Genomic DNA, 14,223 nt, shown 5'->3' on the forward strand with positions numbered 1-14,223 from the left:
ATTAGCTATGGGTCATTAGCATCAGGTGTGGGGGGAAAGCACCTACAGATTTATATCGGATAAATTTTATTTAAATGTGTACAGTCTTTCAGGTTAGAGGTTGCAAGTTCTTAAGACGGGGACCAAGAACGTGCACATCCATTCACACACACACACACACACACACACGAGATATTGTACGAATTATATATGGAACACACACTATTATACGTGTCATATACGGAATAGTTCTACGAAGTTGACTAAATACAGACTCCAAAAGGAGAGCTTTAACGAGGAGGTTTGCAAAAGGGAGTTGTAAACAAGAGCTCAGGCATTTCGGATTGAGGACTACTCACTTTAATGCGGCTCTAAAGAGCCACAGATGTACAGCGCCTGGCGCCCCAGAAAATCCCAATCTCAAAGAGTAAGGAAAAGATCTGCCTGTTGCGGGAATGGGGAGAGATAAACTGTGCTGATCAACAGCAGCCCCATAGCGCCAGTTCTTGAGGTGGTTTACTCAGGAGTAAAGCCCCCTACTCCACCATTTCAACCAGGACTTGAACTCTTTAATAAATCCTGCGCGCCAGATCGCAGCTTTTCTTTCTTTAAAAAAAGGGTACGGTATGCCTGCCTGATCTCTCTTTCTCTCTCCACTGCCCCCCCCCCCACAAAAAAAACTCCAGTTCCCAGCGGAGAGATTATCTGAAGATAGAGACACGTGTCAATTGTGTGACAGGAGCCGGGCATCCCCGAGGCACAGAGGAGGTGGCAGGTTGGGCGGATGTTTCAAAGCCTTGGAAATTAAATGAAAGAAAAACAGCAGCTCCTCTCCTGGTCCCCACCCCACCCAGCTTTTTACCCCACAGAAAGAAGGAAAGGGGGCACGGGAGGGACTTACGAAGCCGTGCTTATCCGAGATGTTGTTGGTGAGCTTGAGTTTGTGGAAGGCGACCGGCTTGGCCATCCACTGCTCCCCGGTGGCGGGGCTGTCCGGGTGGATGTACATGCGTTTGGGCATCTCCGGGTCCGCTTTCCCGGCCACCATCCAGCGCGAGTTGTGGAACTTGTAGCGACAGTCGTCGGCCGCCACGATATCCATTAACAAAATGTACTTCGCTTTCTTGTCCAAGCCGCTGACGCGAACTTTGAAAGGGGGGAACATTCGCCTGAATAAACACCAGGAAATTTTAAAAAAGAAAAAAACAAGGTTTTAAGGGAAACGATCATTCCACCCACCTCTTCGCAAAGACAAGAATTCAACTCGGAAACACTGCAATCTATTTAAAACACACGTGCCCGTTATTAAACATTATGGATCACTGTGAAACGCTGGTTTTTATTTCAAGAGATGGCCTTGTGTTTTTATTTTGAATTGCGTCCCTTTCTTTTTCGAAAGAGAGAAGCGTGACAATCTAAGGCTTTGTTTTGAAGGCGAGCTGGACTTTAAGGTACAGGGCTTCCTCGGCGGGCAATTTCCACGCATGTTTACTCAGAAGTAAGTGCCACTCTGTTCAGCAGGCTTTGCAAAGAGGCTGCAGAGACTGCGGTCTTTGGCGCCCGCGATCCCAGAGCACAGTTCAAGGGGGAAAGGTTCAGTTGCGCACCGTGGGAATGGTCTCCGAGTAAACATGCACTCCAACTGGACTGAAACTCTTTCTCAGACGCGGGGGGCCCTAAACGCGTTTACTCCAGAGTAAAGCCGGTTTTGTGCAAGGAAAGTCTTTACGAGGTTGCAGTTTAAAATGCAGGCCCAGGGCACATCCTTTGAAATTAGGCCACCTTTTCAGGGCCAGGGTTCTATGAAAACAAATAAAGACCCCCCAGAAAATAATTCACCAATCCAAATCCTGCTTTTATAAAAAGGTGAGCATTTCGAGGAGGGAAGGGTTTGAAAGAAAGCTCCCCCCCCCTCAAAAAAAACCTGCCTTTCCTCCTGCATTCGAAAGCCCGATTCTAGCAAGCAGGTTTACTCTGAAATGCTAAATCCCATCCATTTCGCTGGGATTTACTTCAAGGTAAGGGTGAATGGGATTTACAGCGTGCATAGGACAGACTTTTTTTTATTTTAAGAGCAGATTAATAAGAAAACGATTCCTTGTTCCGGATTAAAAACCCAGGTTCAAAAGGAAGTTGAAATCCGGATTGTCAGGGGCAGGGAAGCCAAATGGCCTAGTTGTGCGCCTGCACGACAGATCTTTTCTCTCTCTCTCTCTCTTTAAAAAATGTGGTGCAAATTCTACATGTCGAATGGGGGTGAGGGGTCGTGTCGAAGCCCAAGCGGGCGCCCCTTGTTTTACCATTCCAAATTTCCCTTGACCTAACCTGAAAAGAGACAAAATGCAAACCTCAAACTTCTCTTAATAGACCGAAGGCATTGCTGGCAAAGGGAGGGGGGAGAGAATAGATAAAACAACAGGAAACCCCCTCCCTGGAAGTTCGAGAAATTTGTCCGCTCATTATATTTGGGGTGGGGAGGGCAGGGGGCCCAGCGAGGACGGAGGGCTTCCCTGCAGGCAACATGAAACGGAAAATGGAAAGAAATTTAGCAGATCCAAACCGCAGTACCCAAATCTTCAGGAATCTGGGTGGAAGGGAGCGTTTCAAATCCATTTCCAAACCTCCAAAAATCATCCCTCCTTCATTCAGCACCGTGCTTTGAACGTAAGGAAGACCCTCAGTTTTGTATTTCTGGCATCAGTTATGCCTCTCTGGCCTGATCCTAATGCCTGTTTTACCCTTTGTAGTCAAGTCAACCGTGTTCACTGGGGCTTACTCCTATGTAAAGCGTGCCCTACGGTTGCAATCTGTACTCCTAGGCTCCTTTAGGATATTTTAATGTAAAGTGTAATTATTCAGCTTTAAAAAAATACATACATACATATGAACTTTAAAAATAAAATAACAATATTAGCTAAAATCACACAACTCTGGGGTGTTTCGAGGCTATCAGCCAGAAACATTTAATCCGGAAACAAGTTTTCTTTTAACCGTGTAAACAAATACAATATGGAATTATAGGGTTTAAATAATTAACCATGAATTGAGGAGGTGGGGGGGGGGGAAGAGACCTAGTTTCAGCGTGGAAAAGACGACTTCCACACAAACGCGCGCGCGCACACACAGCAAGAACCCTTTACCAAAAATCAGACATATCTGCTTAGCATTTAAACACACTAACCCAACCTTGAACGCATTGGCTTGGGAATAAAACCCCATGATTGCAGGAAAACTTTACTTCCAGTTTATGTGGCATTGGCTGGAAAGGGGTTTAGGGGTAGGAAGGCGTTTTAAGAGAGATGACAGATACATTTAAATTAAAGTCATAGGTGGGGGAGCGTACCGTAAGAAACAACGCAGAAGGTTGATTCCTCCCCCCACCCAGCAAAAATCAGTGCTTAATAATGCCCCTATCAAGCTATCATGCAAAGCATGAATTATTATCCTGCTATCATTCAAAACATGAATTATTATCCTATCATTAAAAATATGAATTGTTATCATTATCAATTATTACTTTTGCTATTCCTAATTGCAACGTGGTTGGCGCCCGCAACTGCTCACCTTCCAGATTTGGTGATCACCATCTCGGTCCCTAGTTTGTGAAACTGATCCCAGAGATCTTTGGCTTCCAGGGTCACTTTGGGGTCGTCCTCGACCTCCTCCTCGGGCTCCAGGCTTTTGAGCGACCTCAGATGGGCGGCTTGGTGGTGGTGTCCCAGCGCCGAGACGTGCAAACTGGCCTCGGCGGCTCCGGCCAGGCTAGGATCCTGCAAAGGTTTCGTCAGGGCGGCCGGAGGCAGAGCCAAAGCCGGGAAGAAGGAGGGCTGAGCGGCCGCCAGGAAAGCTGACATAGGGAAGTCGGACGGCCTGGGCGCGTGGAAAGGGTGGTAAGCCATCGCAGTCCCCGGGAAGGCTGGATCTCTCATCAGTACATCCACAAATCCGGGAGGAAAGCCCGATCCCTCCAGCAAGGGAGGGGTTGGGAGTTGATGGCGGGGGGGAGAAGAAGAGGCGCCTGCTTTGCTTGTCAATTTCAATCCCCCCCCCACCCCGTGCACACACACACAACACACACACACACAAGCACACCTCCCCCCCCTGCGAGCTCAGGCAGGAGAGCTAGTGAATTTCAACCCGTTTTCTGTTCGCGGTTCTCAGAAGCGCCCCCGGGCTGGTGGGTTTCAACCCACCTCAACTCTGGCAAAACTGCCTTCGGGTTCCTGTGCAGGGGGCCAGAAACTGGGGAGAAGGGGGGGAAAGCCCACACAAACAGGCGCACACAGACTCACATACAAACACCACACTACCAAACAGTCCCGGTGATTTGAGTTCTTCTGGACGTCTCCGAGGGGCCGGTAAGTCCTTATATGTTTTTTTCCTCTTGCAGGCAGGAGGGAGGGCGAAACAGAGCCCCTTCTCCCCGATCAAATTGGAGGGGGGACCCCCCAAAAAAGTGCAGCCGACAAGGGCGAGTCTTGACGCCTTCAAAAAAATAATCAAGTCCTTAAAATAAAATTTTAAAGAACAGCTCAAGATGATCTTGCAATCGGAAAGGTTTGGGGAGGGGGAGTCGGCGGAGAAGCGCGTCCCCCTCCCTCCCAGTCCTACAAGAACTCCTGACCCCCCTCCCCGAGAGAGGGAGAGAAAGCCAAGCTGGATCTGGCGGCCGTGGGGTGGGGAGGGGAGGGGGATCTTGCCGCCGGCCCCCCCCTTTTCTTCTCTGGCGCTCGCGCGCTCTCTTTCCCCCCTCGGCGTTTGCGAGCGAGCGAGCGGGCAGCAGCCGGGGGAGCTTCCTTCTTTCCTTCCTTCGCCTTTCCGACCCAAAGCGAAACCAACCCCCGCCCCTTCTTCTCCGGTCGCTCAAGGATCGCGAGGCTCCGGAGTTGGATCGACGCCGGAATCCGAGCCGGGAGCCAGGCGCTTCATAGCTCCGAAGGAGAGCGAGCCCCAGGGCAGACTGGCTCGCGTCTCTTCTGGATCCCTCTCTTTTAAAAAATAAAGGAGCAGAAAGCGCTGGGACGATCTCTCGTGCGCCCTTCCTCGCTCGGATTCCTCCACCTCTTCTCTCTCCTCCTCTCTCTCTTTCCTCCTCTCTCTCTCTCTCTTTCCCTCCCTCCCTCTTCTTCTTCCTTCCTTCCTCCCCACCCCCCTCGCTCCGCTCCGCGCGTTTCCACCTCTCGGGCCAACCCTTAATGAGCCGAGCCCCCCTTGATTGTGGATTTTACGCGGTTCAGACCAATTGTGGATGTCCATAGGCGTGGTTTTGACAGGTCCGGCCAAGATCTGGGGTGAGAGAGGGAGCTGGGAAGGGGTGGGGGTGGAGAGAAGGAGGGAATAGAAAGGGGTTTGTGATGGGCGGGTGGAGAGAAAGAGAGAAGAGGGAGGAGAAAGAGAAGAAGAGAGGAACGGAGGGGGGTGAAAGGTGTCGGAGGCATCACCCGAAAGAAAACATGTCAACAGAATAAAATATTAACCAATGACAGAGGCAAGGCCTCGGGAGCCCTCCCCTCTCCAGGCCCGGCTCCTAGCTGATGGGGAGGGAGGGGAGAGGGAGGGGGCACGTTCCCCCAGCGCAGGAACTGTTGGCAGAGGCACCCGGAGTGAGTCTGGCCAGGCAGCCAGGAGAGAAGGCGCCCCACGGAATGCGCCAGCGCGCGAGCGACCAGGGCGCAGGCCGGGCGAGGGATGGAGATCAGAGAGAGGGCGGAGGCCTGCGGACCAGGATCCGGATGGGGGGCACTACCCTGGTTCTCCAGAAAGCCCTTGAATACACCCACGGAGAGGATCTATCACCTAGTGGAAAAGGAAGCGGCAGGAACCATTCCTAGGGCTGGAGAAGAGACGCTGGCAACGAGCCATCTTTGCTCGGAGTCGGGGTTTTTTTGGGTTGTGGGGATGAGTGTTTGGCCTTGAACAGGTGCTTGGAAAGGGTCCCTCTCCCCAGAGCGCACCCCACCCCCACTCGGTGTATATATTGAACGCTAGTGCAGGTGCCTCTTTCCACACGTGTTTTCTACCCCCCCCCCCACCACTTTATTCGCAGGGAAAGTTTTTATAAATTTCATCCCTTCACACAGGCCTCGGGACTTTGGAGTTACTCCCGAGGAGACCCGTTGTGAGCTTATTGGGCCTTGGTGCCCAAAAGGCCTGCGAGCAAAAGCCGGTGGGTGTCACGTGTCTAAAGACTGGCGAGTCCTCTGCACGTGAGAACTCTGTTATCTTGTTCGGAGGCCTACCTGCGTGTTCTTTCTGCGGGTGTACATAGTGGATGTTTCCCAGCACAACACCACATTCGAATTAGTATGTATTATTTGCTGAAACCAGTACAGCATGGTGTGGCTTTTCTGCATAGCACAAGCGACCGACAGGTCACTGCCCCGATGAACTTACAATAAACATATTAAGGAGCTCAAATATGCTAACCTATTCCACGTCTATTCTGCATCTACAGTGCGGCATTCTTGGGGAAAGCTTCCGGTAGAATCGCACTGTTCTGGGAGCAGTTTACTTCCGAGAAAATGCAATTCAGGTGTTAGTAAATGTCACAGCTTCGTCGCGAAAGAAACTGGCGAAGAAATTCTGCTTTAGGCTGAAATCCCCTTGGCTTTGGGTGCAACTCCCCTTGGAGTGCAACGCGTTAGTCCTACACAGAGTAGACCAATTGCAAAATAAAAGGCATACATTTTATCGGGTCTACACTGAGTATATAACCCGATAGAATGTATTTCTGAGTAGACGCGTTCTGTGGATCAGGCCACTCGCTGGGGACAATCCTGGGCTTCGGGAAGACCCAGTTTATCACGCTTACCTTGGGGTAAATAGCATTGAGCGCAAGGTGACTTACTTCTGAGTAAATATCGTTGAAGACAGCAGGCTTACACCTTCGGTTAGCTGATTAGGTGCGAGGCCGTTTCAGAAGTTCACCCCTTAAGTGGTCTAGGGCCAAAACTGTTCCCCTTTCCCGCCCGCCCCCTACAAAGAGGAATATTTTGAAAGTGGGGGTGAACAGGGACACCGTGAATATACCGGTAATTATTCTATTTAATCCATCAAAGGGCTGCTCCTTTCCTTTTTTCCCTTTCCTGCCCCCCAAATTATAGTTTCTTATGACATCCATTCCTTTTCCAAAACCCCGAGCGCGATGTTCCACTCCCCCCCTCCCGCGATTTAATTTCAGGGAGGAAGAAGGGAGGGGGGAGAGAGAGCCAGAGAGAGGGAGGGAGAGAAACCCTTTGAAGAGATTCGGGTAGGGCCCACCCAGAGAAGGGAGAAAGGGCCATGCGCTCCCCCCCCCCCCAGTGGATCCAGGCAGGGGCTGCCTGGACCACGAGCAGATTTCGCGGCTTCCCAATCTTTGGGGTAGGGGTGGGGCGCACAGATAACGCGGGGGAGGCATGCGGGGGGGGGGTCTGAAAAAAATGGAGGCAAGCCGGTGCGCATCGCCGCTTTAAGACTTCGCTTCCTAGCCCAGTCTCGGCCTCCGGGACCGTGCGGAGATGGAAAGATTCAGCCCGGGCAATGGAAGTAATAGCGGAGCGAATCGGACCCTCTGCAAAACGCGGCCAAAGCAGCCTCGGGTGAGTAGCGAGCAGCGGGGCGCGCGTTCAGAGATAACTCGGCGTAGGTTTCGCGCGAGCGCCGATCCGTAGTATTTTTTTTTTTAAAAAAGCTTTTGGGAAAAGGTCTCAGAGGCGAGGAGGGTGCCTAAAGCGTGGAACACTTTTTGTGCGCGTGTGAACGCAGCCGCGATTCACACCGGATGTGTTATTAATTATTAAATCATTCTTATTATTCTGCAACACCGATACTATTAATGCTCCCACCGCCAACCTAAAGATTTTGAACTAGATGGTCTCCAACATTCGTGCCATGTCTACTCAGAAGTAAGTCCCACTGGAACTTGCTCCCAGCTGCAATCCTATATTAAGTTCACCTGGAAGCAAGCCTCCTTGAGCTGAGCGGGACTTACTTCTGAGTAGACATGTACAGGATTGCGCTCTGAATGAACAGCTCCCAGTTTTACTCGGGGCCTTTATTTTTTAAAAAAATGGGTTTCTACATCCCAGACTCCCACGCTTAACTTTTTGCAGGATCGCAACCCTGGAAATACTGTAGCGGTTCTCCCCACATCCCCTCCCCGCAATCCCCTGGGCTGACATCCACAAACCACTTGTCTACCCCTAAACACCACACCGTCCTTAGGAACATAACTTTGCCTTCCGGTTCTCCGCATCTTTATTCGGAATAAAGTCTCACTTGCATAGAGCTTACTACTGGACTCCCAAGGGAGCGTGCGTAAGGATCGCAGCCCTGACCTCTTGACAGCCACATCAGCTCGTCAGCATATCCCATAATACAGGCGCGGGGAGGGCGGGTTAAATGGTCGTCCCCCCGCCTATTAAAAGCACCCAACGAATTGTCACCGGCGCCCGCCCGCTTGCATATAATGCGTAAAGTTGGCTGGCCAACTGCCTTTCTTCTATTGCGCCCAAAAAAATGGTTCCAAATGAGAAATGGATAGCAATGAAATTAGTTTTGTCTCTCTCATCTCTCGATCCCTTGTTCCGTGATCAATTGATCGGTGTTATTTGCCCACCGCCTTTCCTAGTCTTTTCCTGGAGGGAGAGAATTTACTTAGGGGGTTGGAGAAAACAGAGCCAAGAGGGCGATCGCTTGCAAAGGCTACTTTGTTTGGAAATGGATTTTTTTGGGGGGGAGAGGCGCACCTCTTTCTCTCTCGCCCCCTCCTCAAGATCCCCAAGCCAAATCTTCCCACTCCACAGACAGTTGACAAGGAGAGCTATCTGTCTGGCTGTGTGTCTACTTTCAGATTTCCCCCTGATTGAGCGGGGGGGTGGGAGAGAAAAGAGAGTTGGGTCAAGAGCCTCTTGGCGCCAGGAGTTTGAAGTGTCCACAATTAAAAAGCGACAAGACAAAGGAGTTAAAATAAATAAATAAAGAGAAGCATTTATGTCCCCCAAATTCTGGGAAGTTATTCCGCCCCCCCCCCCTTTTCTCCCTTCAAGTGGGAGAGGACCCATAAGCCCGCGACGGGAGCAGCAGCCGCGCTTGCCCAGGCTGCGGAATCATGTGCTCGCCTGACCCCTAGATGGCCGCATCTAATCAGCTTCTGAGAGACTCAGCAAGGCCAGCTAGTCTTTCGCAGCTCCTCGGCTGCGTGGGGAGAAGGCGGAGGGGAGCAACTCCGCGCAGACACGCACAGGGTCCCCCAGCCCAGTCCCCAACTGGGGCAGCATCCCGACTGGGCGGGTCGAGATCTATGGAGCAACAGGCGCCTTAGGTCTCCTCTCCATCGTTCACGCAAAGCACGCGACTTTTCTCAAAGAATCCCGAAGACGGTACTATAGTTTACATGGCACAGAGCTATAGTACCCAGTACACTTAACAAACTACAGTTCCCAGCTTTTCTTAACAAGCGAGAGCTCCCGAGATTATTTTTGGGGGAGAGGGAGCCTCGCGCCTCGCGTGTGTAGCGTGGCCTTAGCTCTCGCCCCGAGGAGCTTACAGTTAAAGCTGAGCATTTTGGAGGGAATGAACTGGAGGGGGGGGAGGGAATTAATAATAAATAGGATGCGGATAATGAATATGAGCAAAAAATGAAAACGACAGCGGAAAGAGGGGAAGTGAAAAGGCATTGCCCCCACCCACCCACCAGATACAACCCTTAATTCACAGCAGAGAAATTGGGGGGGGTGCGCTGTTTGCAGCAGCCAGATAACCCCTCCTTTTTTTCTTCTTTTTTTCGAGCGCCTAATATCCCGTTTGAGTCTGATGAGGCTACGATCCTAACCACACTTACTGGGAAGTAAGTCTCATTGAACTGAGCAGGGCTTTCTCTGAAATAGACACGCCTATAGGATTGCTCTGTGGCGAACTCTTTGCCTGCCCCCTCCCACCCGTCAGCCAGTAAACATTTCCGTTTACAGTGCCTTTGACTTAGTTGCTCCAGTGCAGACGCTTCCTGAGCCCCCGGATCTGTTTGAAAAAGCCAGACCTCATCCCCACAAGATGTTGAGCACCGAGGCAGCTGGTTTCTCTGGACATGGACAGAGTGCATTTCAAGTGACCCCCAAGGTGTTATTATTACAAGCCCGCACATTTATTGTCTTAAAGGAGCGAGGCTTCTGGGGGGCGGGGGGCTCCTCCAGCCTGCCTGTGTTGACCCCGGTACGTGTTTCGTTTTGTTTTGTTTTTTAAGGCTCAAGAAGTAGGCAGGCTTTTTACAGAATATATTCTCTTTATGCGTGTGTTTGAGATGGTCTGTCACGCACACACTCTCTCGTCTTCTCCGCAGCCCAGAGAAAAATCATAGGGAACCGCCTAATACCGAGTCACACCATTGATCTATCGAGCTCCATGTTGCCAACACTGACTGGCAGCAGCTCTCTAGGGCTTCGGGCAGAGGGGGCATTCCCTCTCCTATCGGGAGATGCCTGGAATCGAACCTGGGACCTCCTGCAGGCAAAGCAGCTTCTCTACCCCTGACCTACAACCTTTCCTTTCCGGAGAACAGAGAGAAAGCCATATATATATAGATCGGGTGCAAGTAGGTGAATGTACTGGTCAGAACAGGGTCCAGACGGTGCTTCTGCCGATTTTTCACCCTCTCATTTCCCCCACCCATATTATACAGTCACTAATCCAAAACAACCACCCTGCAAGGTAGGGCACCATTACTACCATGTTGCTGATGGAGTGAGACAGAGAGGGGCCAAAAACCAAATCAGAAGCCAGATTTGAACCATGGTGGGCTGAGGGGCTCACTACCTCAAAGCCAATTCAGTCACTGATTGGTAAAATTCAGATTCTGCAAGGGGCTTATGACAGCCAGGTAAAGGTGTTCAAATTAAGACTCTGCTCCTCCAGCCCAGTTACCAAGCAAGGGTAAAGAGACTGGGGCTCCTACATCTTTAGTAGCAAGCTGCAGCTGCCGAAAGTCCATTTTCTACCCAGCTATTGAAGGTGCAGGAGTCCCGGCCTCCTTGCCGATATTCCTGCTGCCTCTTCCTGAATTAAACCCCATCACCCCCAACTCCCTTCTCAGCACTCTTGCTCCCTATAGTGCAGAACAGGAGGTGGACCTCAGCTATAAAGGGGGAGAAAATCTTCCCAAATACCAAGCGAAGGTCCATGATAGCAACAGGCATATTGATATTATTATTATTATTATTATTATTATTAATTAGTGCTAAGGAATGATTTGAGGAAAGGGAGTGCAAAAAGGGAGTAGTTTTAAAACTGGGAGCAAGGTTGATGTTCTTTTTAGTGGTAGCGATGGCACCTGCTTGCTCAAGGTACCCCTTGATTTGAAAATGATAGATCCCAATATTCCCCCTCCCGCGCGCATTTTAAACCCACGTGTAAATAAGCCACCGATTGCGTGGCTTTTTGCAACGCGATTTCTGGTTTTGCTGTCTATGGGCGGGGAAGAGAAGGGCAGTTTGAGCGAGATGTTAGTCTTGTTATCTTTCTGTTTTGTTTTCACCAAAGAGAGGAGAAGGAGGAGTCCCTTATTAAACGTGGACAAAGTCAACCAGCATCTAGAGAAGCATCAGACCCTGTAGGGGCCAGCCCACCCCTTCCAAAATACACCCCTTTCCTTACAATTTTATCCCGATTCCAGGCTGTAACGGAGAAAGGGAGAACCTACAAACGTGCCCGATTCTAGCTTCGCTTCCCCGGAAATAAGCGCCACAACACACAGAGGTCAGAGGTTGCTATTCGCAAGGAAAGCGCGCTCAGGATCACAGCCTGAAAAAAAGGGGGGAAACAACTTTTGCCCATAATTCATTTTTAACTTTCAGGAAAGGGTTTGTCGGGTGCTGGTGAGAAATAAAGAAGATACAGACTCGGTACCTATTCGTGCTCAAAGCATACCTGCGACACGATCCAGCCAAACAAACAACTCTAATAAATACCTCACTGGTTTCAACAGCAGAACTGTAAACGCTCGCTTGCTTCTTTTGCCCGGCAAAATCCATGGGTGTTCGCGGCTTGCTTGGGGCAAGATCTTGCACTTAGGATAATATCCTTCCCAGTTGTCATTTGCCGGAAGTAGATCCCACAGGTCTCTCTCCCCACCCCCCACCACGCAAATGGGGCTTGCTTAACTGCGCAGAGGATCGCGGTGGGGGAGGAGGGCGAGGGAATCCCACCCAACTCTCTGGTAAGCGCAGGCGATGGGCCAACTACAGAAAATGTCCTCAGTGGGTTATGAAAGAAAAATGAAGTAATTTAGACAACAGCAGCCATATATATATATATATATATATATACACACACACACATCTCCCAAGGATGCTAAACTTGGTTTTGAAACCCAAGCAGGGAGAATCACCTGCAACCATGTCAAACATGACAGGAACTGAATTATATAATGCATCTGCTTTCTACTTCATTTCATCCATGAACTGAATGGGATGGGGAGGTGGACGTAGAAGAGGAAAAATGGACCCCTGATCTGATAACATTTGGAGTTTAAGCTCACCAGTGGAAGTTTGAACCAACATCTACGCCTTTACGCTCCATGAGAAGAACCCAAAAGTTCACTTTTTACGTCTTAAAATAATTTGCTATTTCCCCCCTTGATTATTTTTTTTATCAACTGCTTTTTTTCCTCTTTCGTGATTGGTATACAAAATTAAATGTTATGCTCCATGTTTTTGGAACGTTCGTGCTTTCCCCAGTATTACATTACACACACACTCCCCGCACAAATACACAAACACACATATATATTCCCCCTTCGTGTATGTATGTGTGTGTGTGTGTGTGTGGAGATAAACAAACGGAAATCTAACATGCCCAATCTAATCGGCCCAGGAATTGTAGTCTCTTGCTGCAGGTTAAGCTTGCAATCCAATACTGTACCCATTTGCCTGAGGGTAAGCCCCATTGAACTCAGTGCGGCTTGCTTTGAGTAGACCCGTAGAGGAGTGATCTTCGTGCGTGTATATTCTTTGGAGCTGTCCCCCCCCCCCCACTTTTAAACAAGCATTGTATTATGCATAGGATGTATGCGGATTTATTTGTAGATTCGTCATATCCCGCACGTAAACTGCGTGCGTGTGCACGACGGACACAACGCACACCATGTTTAAATACGAGGTGGGGGCTTATCTGGAAATGAAGGGAGAGAGTTTGCTTTAAGCCTCAGGTCGATTCCGGTTATCAGGGCAGTGGGATGGAGTTTAAATGGGGGGAAGTTCTGGAGCCTTGGATCTCCCCCCCCCCCAACCCCAGCGAATATACAAAGTTCAGTTTCCAGCCATTTTCTATATTAAGCTTCCCTTAATCCCCCAACAAGCTGGAACATCCCACTTTGCCCCCCCCCCCTTTTCCCAAGTGCATTTTGATCTAATAATTTCCTTGCTATTCCTTTCTCTCTCTCTCCCCCCTTCTGCAACCTTCTGGGACTGGTTATCTTTTAAATAACTTATCTTGTCGACTTCCTTCCCCGATCCCTCTCCATTCCCCGCCCCCCGCCGCAATTCTCCTAGTAAAGACTGAAAAAGAGAAAGGGGGGGGGGAGAGAATTGGCACAGATTTATTTCCACTTGCTTCGCTTATGCCTTTAACCCCTGTATTTTCCAGGCGGGATAAGTGCTGCGAGGCGGGGGGGGGGGGGACGACGACACACTCTTCCTATCGGGAAGCTGAGACCCCCATTTCCCCCAAAAAGGTTTGCAATGGATTTCTCGGTCCTCTTTCACAGCGAAGAATAATTACATTCAGATAAAACATCCAGGCTGAAAATCAAGACCACTCTACATCTGTGTGAGTGAGGGAGGGGGTGAAAAACACGGTAGGAAAAGAGGGAAAGATAAATATTACGGATGAGAAATCCTGCTTGGGTTTCAAAGCAAAATTTAGCATCCTTGGAGATATCCATAATCACACCTTTATAACACCCTAACATCGTTTCCAGGTTTTGTTCTGTTTTAGTTGTGTAGAAATAAACAGCAGCAGCAGCTAAGGGTGTGTGAATTAACGAGGGAGAAGGAGCGATCGCGGGGGAAATGGAAACACACGCCAATATTCCCGAAAATGAACGTGAAGACGCGTGTGTGTGAAATTATGAGTAGGACGCATTAATTTGAAAGGAAGAAATCCACGGCTGGATGAATGAGGGAGAGAGGTGTTTTTTAAATATATATTTTTTATCATTCTTTCAAAGGGAGAGATGGGGAGCGGAGTGAAATGGGTCCCTAAAACGTTACG

At 49.8% G+C, this 14,223-nt stretch overlaps 1 protein-coding gene and 2 long non-coding RNA genes across 3 annotated transcripts in view; 2 read left to right on the forward strand and 1 right to left on the reverse strand.

Moving 5' to 3' along the window:
* The window catches only part of TBX2 (T-box transcription factor 2), a 34,506-nt gene extending 29,053 nt beyond the window's left edge, over positions 1 to 5,453 (reverse strand). Inside the window, exons 1-2 of the mRNA XM_080982951.1 lie at positions 3,544 to 5,453; positions 881 to 1,148 (exon numbers count right to left, since the gene is read on the reverse strand). Coding sequence (XP_080839077.1) covers positions 881 to 1,148; positions 3,544 to 3,908 — 633 coding nt within the window. The 5' untranslated portion in view covers positions 3,909 to 5,453. The remainder of the gene's footprint in view (positions 1 to 880; positions 1,149 to 3,543) is intronic.
* Positions 5,454 to 7,372: 1,919 nt separating this feature from the next.
* LOC308464136 overlaps positions 7,373 to 14,223 on the forward strand; it is a 46,951-nt gene continuing 40,100 nt past the window's right edge. The window contains exon 1 of the long non-coding RNA XR_013979858.1: positions 7,373 to 7,559. This is a non-coding gene — a long non-coding RNA (uncharacterized lncRNA). The remainder of the gene's footprint in view (positions 7,560 to 14,223) is intronic.
* LOC308464159 lies at positions 7,579 to 12,600 on the forward strand. The gene is made up of 2 exons (XR_013979902.1): positions 7,579 to 10,033; positions 10,356 to 12,600. It is a non-coding gene; the product is annotated as an uncharacterized lncRNA (long non-coding RNA).

This window comes from Podarcis pityusensis (genome assembly GCF_964106645.2).
Source record: "Podarcis pityusensis genome assembly, chromosome: 15".
NCBI classification, from domain to species: domain Eukaryota; kingdom Metazoa; phylum Chordata; class Lepidosauria; order Squamata; family Lacertidae; genus Podarcis; species Podarcis pityusensis.